The sequence below is a fragment of the Sciurus vulgaris genome (genome assembly GCF_902686455.1).
Source record: "Sciurus vulgaris genome assembly, chromosome: 1".
In the NCBI taxonomy this organism is placed as follows: Eukaryota; Metazoa; Chordata; class Mammalia; order Rodentia; family Sciuridae; genus Sciurus; species Sciurus vulgaris.
The window spans coordinates 84732177-84750370 of record NC_136461.1 but is presented as its reverse complement, the minus strand read 5'-3'; the positions used below and the strand labels follow the sequence as shown (position 1 = coordinate 84750370).

Genomic DNA, 18194 nt, shown 5'->3' with positions numbered 1-18194 from the left:
CTCTGGATCCTAAGGTCAGCGATCATTCTGTTTACTGCACTGTTGTAGTTGAAAGTTCTGTTTTCCTAAACTCTAATGACATGAAATGAAACCACAAGTGTATTGGTGCTAGCATGTGTTTGTGTATGTAAATCTTACTTTCTGGTGATTTCATGCCTGTTATCACTTACATTCATTTCTAATTACTTCTGTAGTTGGTTTCTCCTAAATGTATCTCAGGTGAGTTTTTAACCAAACATCAAACTTTTTTTTTTTTAATTTTAAACAAGATTACCATTTATTGTAACATGCAATCAACAAACCCTTATTGGAGTAAAGGCAATCATCCTGTTTCTATCCTGCATGGTATCTTTTTGGGGGTGGGGTATTATTAATGACTTTATTGATGATGCCTTCAAATAAAGTTATTAGCGCAAATGGCTTTTTTTTTTTTTTTTTTTTTTTCAGCCTCAGTTTGTTCTCAGAGCAACAAGCGTGGCAGGAGGTTTGGGGGGCTTCAGTCTTGGAGACAAGGGCAGGGTTGCAGGTCTGTCTTCTTGGCCTGGGAATATTTGGGATCCCCTACCTGGGCCATCCAGATCACCCTTCTGGAGTCTCCAGCTCTCTCCTCTCTCCTCAGTGGACAGGAGAGTGGGTGGGAGGGCAGCTTTACCCAACAGAAGACACCATCTCCTTTCTGGCTGGACACCCAGCCTCTCTCCTGGGCAGGCCCCCCGGGGCCACACAAGCGTGTCTAGATCTCCATGTCCACAGAGCAAATGTTGCCCGTTTTGTGCTCTCTGACCCACAGCTCTCTGTCTTTGGCCGGGTCCACTTTTCCAAGCAGTTGATCCACAGGCTCAACTGGCTTTGGTTGAACATGTCCGTCTCGAGCTGCAGCTGTGTGTACTGGCACAAAAGTTACAGAATCATCTCCACCCTCTCCACTTCCAGCCACTCCAGCTCCAAAGTGGTGATCACCATCTCTTCAAACCACTTGGTCTGGGCCTGGTTGTAGAGATCCACACAGTGCATGAGGTCATCGCTAGCCTGTGTGGACTTCCTCCGTGCCTTCTTGATGTCCTCCTCCTTCTTGTTGCTCAGCTTGATCTCCAGCTGCTGAGTCTTCATCTCCTGGTCTCTCTGCTGCTCTGTGAGGGCTTTCCGGACCTTCTGATGCATAGCGGCTGGTGAGTTGCTTGCGGAAGTCAGCAATATGGTGGTCACACATTTTCGTGTCTTTCTTGAAGTTCTCACGGAAGTTCATTAGGGCTTCCCTACCTCACTGTGAAGCTTGGCGGGAACTTGAGATGAACTTCTGCTTCATCTGCCAGGCTCTTCTTCACCTGAGCCCATGCTTCTCCCAGGGAGCCTTCCTCCTGTGCAGCCAAGGAGTTCTGAGAGAGCTTAGCCAAGTTCTTTGCATATTCTTCTTCAATCTTTATCCTCTCTCGAATGAATTCAAACATTTATTTCTGCATTTGTTTGCCCTTCAGTTGCTTTTGGAGCAGCAGTTCGAACCCCGCCACAGTGCCATTGCCTTGGTAATCTTTCTTATCTGCCCAGAAGTAGTCATAGTAGCTCCACTCCGTTGGCTTCAGCAGCTGCTGTTCAGGCATTGTGTCTGGGTGAGGGAACGTCACACAATTTATCATCTTCTCTGTGTGGTCATCTTTATTTTCAAAATTATATTTTTTGTCTTCATTGACTCAAGTTCTGTCTTCCAAGTGGTCTCCTCTGTTGGTGCTACTTTCCATTGAATTTTTATTTTGGTTTATTGATTCCTTCATTTCAAAAATTTCTTCTAGATTTCTTCTCAGGATCTTTATCTCTTTTTTTAAGTTATCTTTCTTCTCCTGAAACATAGCTCTGATTTCATTCTTTATATCCTCCTTAAAGTCATGAAGCAGTTTTACTAAGTAAATTCTGAACTCCTTTACTTACATTTCTTCTACTGGTTTGTCAATGGAGTCTATAATTGGAGCATCCTGGTTTGTTTGGAGTGCTTTATTCCCTTTTTTTTTTTCATTTTGTTTGTGTGTCTTCCCATCTAGCTGTGGGTATCTGAGGCAGTAGTTTCTACCCTGTAGACTTATAGTGTCCCTGAAAGTTTCCAGTACCTCACAGGTCTGCGTTTCAGTCTCCATAGGCTCTGCCACACTGCAGTACCCCCGGACATTAAACTTCGTAGCAGGCATAATACTATTTGTGTGAATTTTCCAGTTCATACAGATTATAATAATTTCACTTTTTAAATATTTTTATTTCTCCAATGCCTCAGGAGGCTGAGGCAGGAGGATATTTTCAAAGCCAGCCTCAGCAACTTAGTGAGGCCCCATCTCAAAATTAAAAAAAAAAAAAAAAACAGTCTGGGGATGTGACTCAGTAGTTAAGTTCCCCTGGGTTTAATCCCTGACCAAAAAAGAAAACAAAAATATTTTTAATTCAATTATTTATAGATTTCATTATTTAGTAATGAGATAGCCTCGATTTTATTTTTTAATCATTGAAACTTAAAATAGTTTGGAACTGTGACAAATGTTGTCCATGGTAGCCATATTTTAGAGCTTAAATAGACAGAATGTTAAGTAGAAGGGAGAGAGTTATAATTTATGACCCAACCCATTGTTTCATCTATAGACCATATGCCACTATCTGGGAATAAACTCTATAGATTTCTAACTGTAAATTTGAAAATAAAACAACACCTACAGTGGAAGGGACCATCTAGTCCACTCCCTCATTTTACAGATGAGAAAACTGAGACTTACTCACCACTCTACCATGGGTCACAAAACTAGCTGATAGAAAGGCTAAGCGCAGAGCTCCATCTTCTAAATCTCAAGTGAGTGCTGTTTCTAATATGCCACATTGCCTCCCCCAGCAAGATGCCTCCCGTGGGGCCCTGCTTCTTGAAGATGAAGTATATTAAATTCACATTTGGCTGCTAATCATTTTCTCAGCAGCTCTATGGTATTTCATTAACTGCTGCATGTAACACTCTGGCCTTTCACCTGTATTAACTTGAGCTCATTAAACTTGAGGCCAGTAATAAACAGGACTGAACTAATTCAGATATTTTGCTTCATATGTGTTCAGCATTTTTCTAATGGTTTCTACTGTGTTAAACACTTTCCCTTTCACCATTTGTGAAACAAGAATAAACATGGAGCACAGATTTCAGAAAAAGGAGTATGCTCTTCATATCAATCAAAAATATATTAAATACCTTATACAACACATTGTGAGGACTACAAAGAAATATGAGTGACAGTGAAACAGACTAGTGTTTGAATCCTGGCTCTGCTGCTCATTCATGTGAGAATTGGAACAAATTACCTACCTGTTCTGAATCTGTTGTCTTTTGTACATGAATGTACATATACATACTGCATAGAATTGCAATGTAGAAGAGATAATGTTTTAGACTTTGCAACAGATCTGCTTATAACAGTGCTTAATAAATGTGCTAATGTTGACAAAGAAGATGATGAAGATGCAGTTCCTTCCTTCATCTCTCCCGACAGCCATTATGGAAAAAGCCCATTTTTCCCCCAACTCCTCCCTTACCCCATCATCACTACAAAATAGGAGCAAAGGCCCTTGAGAATGCAAAGAAAAAAAATCTACTTCTGGAAACCCTGCCCAGTTTCTTCACTCTTTCATGTTCATTTATACTAACAAGTAACTCTTTTAAAATGTATAGCCTATACAGACTCAGGTTAACACAAATTCCTAATTTTCAAAGTTGTTTGAGATTCTGACTGAACAGAGGATGGGGAGAAAGGAGAGGTTATTTGCAGAAAGATGGCCAGGAGAGAGGTAGAGGTAGATGTCTGTCAGGGAGAATGGCGGCTTGGGTGGTTTCAGGGAGGAATGACTGTGTAGCAGTCAGCAGTCTGTGGGATTGAAGATCATGTTGGACCCTTGCTGTGGGAATGTGGTCAATATTGGTTTTCTGTTTTCTTGAATGCCACATTTATTAGAGCTAGCCAGGGAATCAGAACTAATAGGATATCTTTGGTTCTATAAAAGGGAATTTAATATAAGAATGGATCACTTGGTTATGGAGACCAAAAAGTCCCAAACTATGCCCTCTGCAGACTGGAAGACCAGGAAAGACTGTTTTATGATTCAGTTTGAGTCTAAAAGTTTGAGTCAGGGGAAGCAACGGAGTAACTCTTTGAGGCTGAAGGTTTGAGAACTGAAGGGGTAAGGGGTAGGGAAAGGCATGATTCCTGGAGTTCCAGGGCCCAAGAACCAAGAGCTCTAGTCTCCAAGGAGTGAAGATAGATATCCCAGCCCCAGGTCCAGCTCCAGGAAAGAGAACTATTTGCCTTTCCTCCACCTTTTTGTTCTAACTGAGCCAATAACAGATTGGTTGATGCTGACCCACATTGGTGACGGTGATATTTATCCAGTCCATCAATTCAAGTGCTAATCACTCTGGAAATACCATTGCAGGCACACCCAGAAATCAATTTCTACCAGTTATATGGACCATCTCTTAACCCAGTCAAGTGGACACATAAAATTAACTATCATACCAGAGAACTTTTATTATTTCTGATCATAAAATCTTAAATAATAATAGTAATTATCTTATAAGTCATCTAATTTACTTTCCTCCTACTACCAGAATCCCATCTCCAATATTCTTGATTATTCTCTTCTCTCTGCCAGAGTCCTGATCCCATAATCCATCCTTCCTTCTGCTACCACCTGGATCTGATGTTTCCCTGTATTCTGAAGAGTCAAATCTAAACCACCTTGCCAAGAATTCAGAGTCCTTCTTAGATTTCCCAGATTTATCTCCACTATTCCCCAGTCACTTATGATATTTTAGCCATCTCCTAGTCCAAAAGTTACCCTCTAGTTATTTCACCTCATTGCTCTGTGTCTTGTCCCTTTCTAGCACTACATACTGTTGCCCACCCCCACGTGTATGTCTCAAATTACAAAATAAAGGTGTTGCTGTAAAAATTATTACTTTACGCAATGACAGTTTATCTCTTTATAGTAAACTGAGGAGTCATCTAAATGGTATTTAAATATTGAAATAATTTTATCACAGCAGTACCTCTTACTATGAGTCAGCCTTCTTCTCAAGGCTACAAGCTGCTTAGAAAGTAGCACCTCCTATTCATCCTTGTGCCCTAGGTCCAGCACTACATGGCACTTGGCAAAAAGCAAGTCTTAGCACCAACATCCTTCCTGGCATTCAACTGAGGCTACAGTCTCTCCTCATGACTTTGACACTATTCCTAATGCAGTTGCATACTCTGTCACTTCACAACAAAATGCGCTCACCTTGTTTTGCACAGATGAGCCGCTTTACCCTCTTGTGTTATATTAAACAGAGCAGAGGGTTAGCAGTCTGGGTCTTCCCGCCATCTCTTCCAGAGTGTCACCCTGCTCTCTCTCTCTTCCACCTGGAGAATTTTCTTCCCCTTTTCTGACCCTCACACCTCCATTGGCACTACTTGCCATGCTGTCTTCACCTCATCCTTCAGAACTTAGCTCAGATGTCGCCTCCTCTGCACAATCTCTGACCCCTCAGCCTGGGTTAGGTACACATTGTCATTGCTCATATAACAGTCTGTGTCACCTCTGCCACAGCCCTTGTCACAGGGTATTGCAATTGTTATTAACTATAGGCTTTTTAAGGTCACAAACTGTCTTTTATATATAAATTTCAAGTGTCTGGCACGTTATAAATGTTTTCTTTTGAATTTATGAATCACAGCAGTTAGGTAGGTATGACATTATTTACTTCATGTCATTTTGAATGTTAAAGGAAACTACATCATTTCATTTCTTTCTGAAAAATCTTTTGAGATTGTCAGACACTTCAAACTTCCAGCAAGATTTTGTATATATTCAAATTATTCATTTGTTCATTTGTTCAATTTTTTAAAATATGCTGAGTCTCTGTTACATGCTGGATCAAAAACTGTCTAGGATCTCAAATGGGAAGATGGAAGCCATGACTTATAGTGAGCAGACAGTGCAGGATTAGTGTTCTGGAGCCCCCAGAGGAGTCCCTAATGCTGGGCAGGGAGGGGAATCAGTATAGGGGATTACTTAGATGCCATGAGGGCTGAGCTAAAACTAAAAAGCCAGATTGGCCTGCACCAGGTGAAAAAGAGAGGGACGGAGCATCTCTAGCAGAGGCAATGCATGAACAAACATAAAAAGACAGAACACAGTATACAATGCAATGTAAGCAGTTAAGGCTGATGGGAATAAATTGGCAGGCATGCATTTGACAAATATTATTCCATTTAATGCTTATACCAACATCGTGCATTAGGTACTGTCATTCTCATTTCATTAATAAGGAAAATTAGTAGCAGAATAGTTAAGTAATTGGCTCATAGTCACACAGCTAATGAGTGCAAAACTGATTTTCATGCAAATTCGACTTCTAAATCAGTACCCAAACTGCTCTGTGAATGTTGGCTTCCTTACTTTAACTATGAACATGGACTGTAATTGCTTTGATGGATTCAGACATCATATTTTTTGATCAAAAATTGCATGCTTAAATTTATCTTTTTAAACTAATAGTTATATTTCATGTATTTTGCATGTCCAACTCCAATATCCCAATTTGCACCGCTGGGTTCCACAGAGCCCTGTGATAACACATAGATGATACTTCTCTCTCTGTATCTTCTTATTTTATTTCCCTTGCCCAAATATCACAATGTCACGAAAATTTGCTGGCTTATAGCAGTGATTAAACAATATATGCCTTTTACAAATGAGAAAAATCTGCGTTTCTGAATCTAAACCATGCTAAAACTGATTTTGAGGTAAAAATCAGAGTCAAATGTGAAAAACTGTTTACCTTTATGATTGGGTGGAGGGATGAGGTAAATGAATTTAGACAATACAGAAAAGAGACTTCACTTCCCCAACTTTCATGATGCACTGAGGCACAGCCCGCACATGGAACATTATGTAGATTACATCCTTCAACCCCACAATGGCCATTTTACACAGACTCAGAGAGCCTGTAATCCCAGGCATTTTGCCACACTCCTCTCACATTTTTAAAGTTTTAAATATCCAAAAACAACTCAAATCACTTTATTGAGTTTTTCTTTTCTTTTCTTTTCTTTTTTTTTTATTTTAAGATCAGGTTTTTGAAGATATATTTTCTTCATTTTCTATCCAATTGTTGGACACTCACTGAGTTCAAGCAGTGTTCTGAGAAGCTTGCTTTATCATGCTTTGAGATAAGTACAATAACTGGGTATATTTGATTCAATTTGACACCAGCCCTTACTGAATAGCAAGAGAAACTTATAAAACAAATCACAACGATAACTTACACATACCATATGGAAATTATTTAGTCTTTAATATAGCACAAAGCAGTTCCTGACCAGAATACTCATTTGATTTTGTATTTGTTGAAAAAAATTTTCAAAAGACCAATAGTGTAACCATGTCTTTTGAAAAAAAAAATGATCAATTTTTAAATACTTTCAAAAAATATATTCTTTGTATCTCTCTTAACCTTCATTCTGTCAGTGCATATGCATATAAAAACACACATATAAAGGAGATAGCTTGATAGATTGTTCAGGTTTATAATGATCTGTCTCTCATATATATGTTTATATATATTTATATATTATATATACATATGTTTATATATATATACATATAGATACATATATATCCTGAAATCCTTTTTTATGTTATTACCACATAAATATCAAAATAAGTACTTTTCTTGCTGTTATTGTTTCAAATCAGACAAGAGAACATGATTAAGGAAACAGAATTGATCCATTACAATACTATAGACTACTGCTATTAGCCAACTTGCTGCCATTCTCGTAAAAATTATGCAATTTAAACTGAATGACACTAGTGCCTGCTTCTATTAGGAACAAGAACCCTTTCTTACTTCATAATATGCTCAATTACCTTCAGATTGATCCATGAATAAATTATAATCCAAATAAACTTCTTTACCTTAAAGCTTTGCTGGCTTAAGGTATCACTGTTGATTCATTACCTTGTCACTTTTCTATCGGCAATGTAATGCTTTTTATATCTGGATGGAGACAGTTTTAGTGTGAGATACTGTTATCTTTAAATGAGTAGGATTTAGCTTTTCTGGTGAGAACAAATTCATCAATGATGAATCCCTGGAGAAACTATTGAAACAAAATCACACCATTTCTGAGCTTTGTTCAGTTCATCAGTTACAAAGCAGCTTTTGATAGTCCTAAAGAACTTTTTCCTTTGTTTAAGAAATATAGCATGACGTGCAAAGCCTCATGCTTTGAGTTACCGCAGGCTAGGACTTTTTCTGTAAGAAAATAATGAATGAAGAGGAAAAACTCCTGCTGCTGCCTCTGTCAGACCCTGCTGCTTCTCCTCCTTCAATGGGAAATCAATTAACTGTATGTTCAGGCAGAGATTTGAACTAAATGCTTTATTAATCATCACTGATTGCACACATACACAGTGGCCAACTATGCATTTATCCTTGCTTTTTCTTAGCTGTGTTTGACTTTGGGTTTTGTTTGTTTGTTTGTTTGTTTTGGCAAGATCAGAACATGCCTAATGTAGAAAGATGATCCTCTGATGCAGAAACATATTGATCTTGGACATTTTTGGAAATTTTAACTTAAAAAATTTCAGTACCCCAAAATCCTACTGCCACATTATTGCACACCATTTTTTTTAACTGCTTGATTTTTCATACTAATGAGTAATGCAAAATGCCTATGGCAGTTGTGGTCTTTTGGAAGATAGCCCTTAGCCTCTGGACTCTCCACATGGCAGTGAGTTATTAAACATGAACCCAGTTTGATTTGGAGATGCATGGTAGAAGGTTGAAAAAGCAGTCAATATTTTGTTCATGTGTGTGCTTTTGACATAAAAGAAAAATTGGGCCTCAGCATTCTTTTATTTCTTTGATTCTTCTAACTAATGTTCAAAGAAATTCCAGTAGGAATATTTATGTTAAACTGGGAGCCTCTCCTTAGGACTGATTGCTAAAGATTAGAATGTTAGAATCGTAGCACTGTTAGCCAATGAAAGGCTGCATAGTATAATTTATATATGACAAGTATGGTCAACTAGTGCAATTACAGAACATATCGGCTATTAGAGGCCACCCTGGCTGTTTGTCATTCAACATCAAGGGATTTTTAAGGCATCATCATCATCATCATCATTTTTATAATTTGAAATAATGGTTTATATTTAACTATACTCTTTCTCTCCATTTGGATAAATATAATCTAAATGGTGGAAAAAGCCGTCCTCTGATGTATGTGTAAAGAAGATGGATCCAAAGTTCCAAGAAGTATTTCTTTTGAATAGCTTCTGCAAACTCAGGTGGAATTAGGTGGTGTTTAGTGAGCTATGGCCCTATCAGGAAAACAAGATAATGGTTTATAATGGGACTTGTTAACATGAGGATCTGCTGAAACCAGAGGTCATGTGTTTAAACACTTAACTGTTCTTGATAATCTTCAAGAAAATAAGGTTAGGATGTAGGTGACCTTAATGTATAAGAGAAGAGTGGAAAGAATGACATTCCAGCAAGATTTACATCATGTGGACATGTGTTTACTACTTTATGAGGTGTTGTCTCTACACAAGGAGACATTTCTTCAGCATAAGGTGCAATCCCTAGTACCTCTCCTGCACAGGAAAAAGTGATTTTATAAGAAGACATTTCAAATAAGTGTTATTTTTTTTCTCCTGTAGAATAAGTATTGAGGATTTATGTTATACTCTTCTTTATTTTATGCTTTTAACAAGTCAGTTGCACTTATTTTATAGTAAAGTAGATACAAAGTACTCTTCCCCTACATCATACAATTTCATATTACTGCAACCATCAAATATTATAATTTAGGAAAGCATTATTAAAGGATAGAGACAAAGTACACATTTGTAATCTAATTGTATATAAATTAATTTGGTATTCAGAACATTGTTTCCATTTTCTTGACTTGTTGATATAATTAGGGTGAATTGATGATGGAAGTAACAAGCCTCGATATATCCACATAAATATGTTCTTTGTTAATACAAACGTGCAGTTGCAGCTTGCATTTTGCCTTGATTGGAACATGGTTTAAGTTTAGTTTACCTACTCTCCTGAGATCTCCAGAGGACTGGAGAACTCATTTTCCTGGGCAGTATGCAGCCTGGCAGGTGGAGGCCAGCATTTCGAAACAAGTGTGATTTTTCACCAAAGTACTTGCTAGGTCAGAGATCAGGATGACCTTGGAGTGCTGTAGTTTTCCAAACCTCCATCAGCTAGATAAATGGGCTTTATTCTGCAGGAGCAAGAGGGTGTTTTTGCAGTCTTTAAAAGAGACCTAGCATTTCCAGGTTACAGGCTGACATGAAACATTTGGAATTCAGTGGTGTCTATCACCAGCAGTATGTGTCAGTAAAAGTGAAGATCAAAGGTTCTAAAGGAGGGGAAGGACAAAGTGAAGAGGAGATAATTGTGGGATAATGAATGGTATGAGGGCATTTTCGTGTTAACTTGAAACCACTTAGCATTTTTCCATGACGCCCAGGTATCTTTCTAAATGAACTTTGTAAAGTACAATTGAATAACCTTGAGATTTAAAGCTGTGATGTGATTTTGAATACTGATAGAGTTTGTTTCAGGACATGATATAGCCTCTGCTTTTCATATTTATTTTTGCTTCTTTTACACAAAATAACATTTATTTTCTGTACAGAAAAATCAATATTTTTATCATTTTGTTTTTCAGCTATTCCAGTAAATTGCAATCAACATTAGTTACAGTCTTTAAAGAAATGTAGTAAGAATTTGAACACAATAAAATAGAGACACAGATTAGAACTTTGGCACAGTACCTTTGCTATCGACAAAAACATTTGTCAGGGACTACAGCTGTGTCTATATGGTGCTAAAAACCTGATGAACGGGAAAAAGCCATCAATAGGTTTCACCTTCTGTCTATAGAAACCAAACAAATGATTTAACTAATAGCTATTGTTTTAAGTGAATGGATTTGGTTTGCCATTGTGAACTTTATTCCATTTAGAAATGCATTTTAATTAACATTTGCATCTAATACATAAATATAGGTAAAGGTATTGTTCCTTTGTGTTCTTCTAATAACTAATGGAATCTAATACCTAGAAAACTAGTAGTCCAAGAGTGAGTGAAGACTTTGTTACAGTAGACATGAAACCATCCCTAAGTACACAGTTGTTTGTTGATAAATATGTGTTTAAATTCACTCGTTTTTCTCTTGCATGAGCTAGCATGTTGCTTTGTTTTGTTTGAACTCAGGGCCAAACACTCCAGCACAGAGCTACATCCCCAGTCCTTTTTAAAATTTTTATTTTAAGACATGGCCTTGCTAACTTGTCCAGGCTGGCCTTGAACTTGCGATTCTCTTGCTTCAGCCTCCCAAGGAGCTGGGGATTAGAGGTGTATGCCAACACATGGTTTAACATGCTTTCTTAATTTCATGTTTCCCTTTAGAAACTGCCAAGCTTTGGACCTTTTCTTGAACAGCGCAAGAAAATCATAGCAGAGAACAAGATTAGACAGAAAGAACAAAATGCAGCTTTTTCACCCCTTGAGAGAAAATATTTTATACCTAAAAGGCCTATTCCTACTATCAAGGTAAAACTTAAACTAAATATATAAGGATGTCTGTTGTACTATTTAAATATACAAATATGATTTAAGTGTTTATTTCTTCCTTAAATGTACTACTAATGTTTTAAAGTATTCTGAAAGCGTAAAAAAATTTGCCTATAGTGAAAATATTTAAATTATTAAATGACATCTTTGATTTATATGTTTTGCACTTTTATTTGAATATTTTATACTTTTTAGAGAACCATCAGGTATGTGTTCAATGAAAACTTTTGAATGTATTAAAGGTGTCAGGGGGTTTTAAGGTAAATTGTCTTTTCAAGTAATCCACAGTAATTTTAGCACCAAAAACACCAAGAAATTTCATATTAGTCATGCAAAACAGCTAAATTATCAGTATGTAACATCAATTATCAATATGGTGTTTTATATTTTGGAAATGATTTCTCTGGTTTTGTCTCAGGAAAACCCATACATTGATTTGGATCTCAGAGATTATAGTCTGGGTAAAACAAAAATTACCATGAAGACAGAATGGTGTGTATATTTGCTACCTTTCCTGACTTTTATATTAAACTTTTGATTTTGAGAGAAATGTAGGTTCACAAATGGTTGTGAGAAATAATGCAGAGAAGTCTCAGGTACCCTTCATCTAGCCTCCCCTCCCCCCTATTTAGAAGTTTGATATCGCAACTAGTGTGTTCACCCTGACACAAACCACCAACCTTATTCAGTTTCTCCACTTTACTTTGTGTGTGTGTGTGTGTGTGTGCATGTGTGTGCGTGTGTTTAGTTCTGTGTAATTTTCTGTCACATACTTAAGTCTGTGTATCCACAACCACAGTCAAGGTACAAAACTGCCCCAACATCACAGGATCCCTCAGCTGTCCTCTGGGAGTCACACCCAGAAGTCCTGCCTCTTCCAAGATGGCATTTGTTAAAACAGTTGTTTTAACAAAGAAGAAAGGGGTGTCATTTGACAGTATTCTGTCCTAAACTGCCATCACTAAAATGGGGTCTGCAGTGAAGGAAATTGATTATTCTGGGTTTGGCGACAGCCTCCTCCATGTTGCTTTTACTATTTGAAGCATCAGCTGCAGAGCTCGCCCTTGGTGCTCTCAAGCAGACCTCATAGAAACGCATCTTGAGTGAGAGTCAAGTGGACACGAATGTCTTAAAAGTTCCCTCCATGTATAGGGGAGAATGGATCCTATGCTAGAAACAGTAGAAGTTAGGTTTGATATCACAAAATTGAAGCAATGCCAAGTTCTGAAAGTAAAAATGGAAGTGGCTGTTCACAGGCTACCACATTTCAATGCCATAATGCCAAATAAAGTGAACACTTGGGACTTCTGGCAGCATAATCAACCCAACTAGTTTCTTGAGCTGTTCCTGTTAAATTCATTGTATACTATGAAAAAGATGAACAGAACACCAATGAGAAGAGAAGACCACGTCCTACCGGCCATCACAAGCCTCCCTCCTGGTCTTCAGACGTGTTTTGGGACTTGGGAAATTCTCACGGGTGTCACTCTTCTTACTTCATTTGAGTGAAGTTTAAGATTTCCACGTCTAGGAATCCTTTCCTTTTGGAAAGGTATTCCAAAAGGAAGATATTATTTATATTTGAAAGAAAAGAAGCACTAAGTGATTTTTAAAGAATTTTGACCTTTTCCATTCCCCTCAGACTTCAGGGAATGTGTTGATAACCTAGAAGTAAAACAAAAACAGAGCAAGCAGAAAACCTCCTGTGTGGTTGAATGAAAACTGGTAGATTACCACCCCTCCCTCCAAAAAAAAAGTCAAACATAAAAGGATTTTTCAAAAATGACAAGTCAGGAAAACAAGTAAAGCTTTTTGAAAGTGTCAAAGAGAGAGAAATTCTTCTTAGACATGATTCAGGTTCACCTTCCTCTCCTGGGCTGTCTCATCTTAGAGGTTATCTAGAGTGGAGTATCCTTGGGGTCACATGCCACAGGAACCTGAGGACATGGTGGATACCATGTTACAGCACCTAGGACCACATCGGTGCCCACACATGAAGCCGCTGCTGTGGCAGTTTTCCTGTGTTTGGTGGGTTTTATATGACCTTGGCCCTCTCCTGAGTCTCCATACCCATCCACCTGTTGTTAGTTCTAGACAGATGGTGTGCCTTATCGGAAAACACAGGAGTAGTCAACCATGCTGGAGTTTTCTGGGGTAGGACATTTTCAATTTTCGTAAGTGCAGTTATCTTCTTGGAAAATGAAGAATTAAAATTTGCTATGATAAATGACTGCTCACTTCATCTTGCTTTCTATAAGCCTTTGTGTAGAGTAGGGGATGGCCTATGTTTTAGAGAAGAAGAACACTAGTGAGAGTATCAGGACAAATGAGTTTTGTGGTAATTATACTACTACTCACTTGATTTGAAATGGTTATCTAATAAGAGAGTTGTAATATGAAACCACAGGACAGGAATTCTCTTTCCTTCTCTACCTTCCATTCATTTCTTTGCTTTTGTTTCATATTAAAAGCATAAAGATTAATATAAAATCACCATTTCCATCTAGACTTAACCACTATTAAAATTTAGATTTATAAACTTCTCTTCTTTTTTCTATACCTAAGTGTAATGTTTTAAAACAAACTATTGATTCTCCTACTCTTTATTTTACATAAAAATCTCAGGTGTATATTGCTCCTCTTTTTGCATAATTTTATTTCATAAAGATGCTGTATCCTTACAACTAGGAAATGAATGGGGTCCAGGCATTACCTTAAGCCCTCTTGCATAATGGTGTGTTTTTAATGTGTTTTCTGTTGCTATGATGAAATAGCTGAAGCTGGGTAATTTATAAAGACTAGGAGTTTTTGACTCATTGATCTATAGGCTGTGAAGTTCAAGAAGCTGGTACCAGCATCTGTTCCGCATCTGGTGAGGGCCTTCTTCATGCATCATAATATGGTGGAGGTATCATATGGAAAGTCAGCAAGCCTGCTAGCTTGAATCTCTCTTTGCCTTCTTATAAAGCCCACTCTCATGACCTCACCTAGTCCTAAGTACCTCCTAAAAGGTCCACCTCCAAATGCCATTGACATAAAACTGTGGAAGTTAAATTCCCAACACATGAACTTTTGAGGGACACATTCAAACCATAGCAAAGAGGGACAGACATCTCATAAAACTGAATTTGGATTTAACTGTTTGGTTTTTTTAATTATTAAATACTCATATTTAAAGAAGTGGTCAGGAAAAAAAGTCTTAAGAAACTATTTCCTTCATTAAAATACAAAGCAAAGTTTGTAAGGTTTTAGCAGATTACATTTATGGTAAAAGAGTTTCCTAAATTAAGCACAGGACTACTGTGTCACACTGCCTATGTTCAAACCATGACATTGTCCTCTAGTAGTACTCAGTTACCTAATCTGTGAAATGGAGATAATAAAAGAATCTGCCTCATAGGGCTATAAATCAAATAATGTTTGAAGTGCTTTCAACATGGTGCCTGCACCAAATATGTCCTAAGTAGTTGTTACTTAATCTTGTAGGAAGGGTCAGGTTAAAGGGGATATTGCAAGTTAAGTGACCACCTGTTTTCATTTTGTCCATTAAAATGGACTCAAGAATGATGGGAATACATAAGGCTCTGGAGGTCAACCAGGTTGGAAGTTGCAGTATGGTATTGCATTTGGTGAGTGCATGGTGCTAGAGAAAGAGGAAAGTAATATCTTATTCATTCTTCCCCCAAGATTTAGGATTTATATTGAAGGCTAAAGGACTAACTTAGGCAAGACTAAGAGGACTACCATGACTAGCTTCCTTATGGTTCCACTGAGAAACAGAAAAACATAACAATCAGGGTTTTGTGCTTCATGCCTTTAAGTGTAATGGAGTTTTTTTGGTGTGGGATAAAAGTTTTAGATTTGTGGTTATTGAAATTGACAAACTCAAAAGAAAGTTGGGGGTGTATCCTGGAAGGTACAAAGGAGAAAGAACCGACATTTCAATTACCTACTGTGTGCCAGACATGAGATAGAATTTTCACATATATTTTCTTATTTCTCACTTAGCCTAATCCCCTATGAGGGGATGATGATGTCTAGGGAAGCAAATAAGAAAAAATGATCATAGAAGAGTAACCAGATGATGGCATGGAATAAAGAAAAAAAAAAAAAAAAAGTCTTATGAATGAGGACCCGGTCCACAGGGTCAGAAAGCACCTGTTTTTCTACCAAGGATATATTTCGTTTCATTTTGTCTCTGGTGCAGTCAGGGAGAATCCAGTCAAGATAGCAGCAGCAGCATGCGCACCACTGGGTTCCCGCACTGTTACTGGCACTGGCAATCCAGTAGTGAGCAACACCCTAGCTGTGCTGGGGCTTGCATTTCAGTAGTGAGAAAGAGACAATAATAAATAAGCAAGTGAATACATAATATGCCAGACAGTGACAAGTGTTATGGTGAAAATCCAGCAGGATTAGGAAAACAGAAATCGCTAGAGGGGCTGGTCAGGCACCCTTGCCTGATTAAACAGCACTTTAGTCAACACCTGGTAAAGTAGGGGGTGGATGATGTGGACATCTGGGGAAGAGCTTCCATGCAGATGGAACAGAAAGTGTGAAGACCTGAGATAGGAAAGCCCTTAGCAGGAAACCACCCAGGCTTTTTGAAAAGGAGAATGTAAAAGATGCCTCATTTTTGCAAAAGATCTCTGTAGCTACAGTGGTGATACAAGGGCAAGGACAGAAGCAGGGAGACCAGTGAGAAGGCTATTGTGACAATCCAGGCGAGAGACTGGCAGAGGGTAAGTAAGTGGGAGATAATGTCAGAAGGCCTCGCTGCATTGTTTTAAATGAAAGGGTGCGTGTGGAAGCATCGTGGACAGCGCAGTTCTATTCAAATGGAAGCAGCTATGCTTACCGTCGGGTTGGTATGAGTCTTCTGCCCTTTCTCCCGTTACTTTAGACCCCATTTGGATGACATGGCTGTGCGGTTGCTCAGGCCCATTGAAATTAACAGCCACGCTCCCTGTAAGAGTCATTTCTTTCTGCATGTGCCTGGGACCTTGCTTCTTGTCTCCTCATTGTTAGTTTTTTTCCCAGCAAGCACCTGAGTATGCCATGTATTTCCCTCTGCTGCTTCATGATCACGCTTGTGTTTTCTCCACAGTGTTTCCTTCTTTCCTTTCCCCTAGAGGGCCTGAGCTGCCTCTGTGCATGCTTAAAGTTTGCTCCATCCACCCATCTGTTTATTTTTGCTTGTTTCTTCTCTCCTCCGTGCTGGACTCTTCATGGGTTCCTCTGCGTAATAGTTTAAACTCCATGATAATGCTGTGTCTTTCCTCTCAGCCACCACAGTCTATTATTCCACACCTGCTACAGGAAGAGCCCAGTGTCCCACGGAGTTAACTAAGGCCCTCTTGTCTGAACAAGCTTTGGAGGCCAAGTATCCAAGTTTCTAATCTACCCCATCTTCCCCAGTTATAAATGTGATGATATTTTTAAGCAAGCCATGCTGAATAGAGCTTACCTTTTGTTCTATGTTTCTTTCAAAAGCCTCAGACATGATTTAATTGCCTCTTCCCTCGGGGGCAGGTAATTTCCATATCAGCGAGTATTCTTTGAGTATTGGTTCTGTGACCAGCGGTGTGCTGAGGACTGTGGAAGACCCCAAAGATATACCAGGCATGGTCCAAGGCTCAGGGATTTTTGTGATCACCATGGAGATGTACCACTCACATTTATTTATTATGCACTCCCTGTAACCAGGAATGGTGCTAGAAACTAGAAATATAACATGAATTTTAAAAAGAAAGGAAAATATCCTGATGGAGCTCATAGTCTAGCAAGGGAGAAAGACACATGTTAAAAATTATTTACAGTTCAATCAAATATGTACAAAATGCTCTGGGAAAACACAGGAGTGAAAGGGATTAGTTCTGCCTCGGGTAATTGTGGAAAGCTTCACAGAGATGGTGATATTTAAAATGGAGTTTAATAAATTAGTGTTAATTAAGCAGAGAATTAATAATAAAAGCTAATATTTATTGAGTTCTTATGAGGTTTCAAGCACTGCTATGTGCTTATAAATTAGCTTATGTAAGCCTCACAATAACCCTATGAGATACTTGTTTTATTTCTATTTTACTGATTAAGCAATTGACAAACAGAGAGGTTAAATAACTTGCCCCAGGTCACACAGTTAGGAAGATATCAAAGCCAAGATTTGCTTCCAAAATCTAACTCTAGAACCTGAACCATTAAGCAATTAAGCATCATGCTATGCTCTCACAGGGGTTGGGGGGCGGAGAAAAAGGTGGCATTTCAAGCAAATCTGCATGTTAAGCATATGTTCAAACAATCTTGTAATAACATGCAGCCATAGGACCTTAAATCCATGCTCAGCCCCTGGATCAAGGAAACAGTGGTGTCAAAGTGGCAAACTCATTCTTTTGTTCACAGGAATTCATAGAACAGACAGAACTCGAAGCGATAATGAGGAATGTAACTCAGTTATCTTGATTAACCCTAACACAATATAAAAGAGCAAACCTGTGAAACCACTAAGAATTCCAGCTGGAGTATCAAGAGTGCTTGT

General features: G+C 38.3%; 1 protein-coding gene and 1 pseudogene across 4 annotated transcripts in view; one reads left to right on the top strand and one right to left on the bottom strand.

The window, feature by feature from the left end:
- DPYD (dihydropyrimidine dehydrogenase) overlaps window positions 1–18194 on the top strand; it is an 845662-nt gene that overhangs the window by 815060 nt on the left and 12408 nt on the right. For all 3 annotated transcript variants that reach the window (XM_079105431.1, XM_079105432.1, XM_079105430.1), the window contains one exon: window positions 11495–11638. In XM_079105431.1, coding sequence (XP_078961557.1) covers window positions 11495–11638 — 144 coding nt within the window. The remainder of the gene's footprint in view (window positions 1–11494; window positions 11639–18194) is intronic.
- LOC306670855 (growth arrest-specific protein 7-like) lies at window positions 734–2167 on the bottom strand (annotated as a pseudogene). Its single transcript has one exon. The product of its transcript is annotated as a growth arrest-specific protein 7-like (transcript).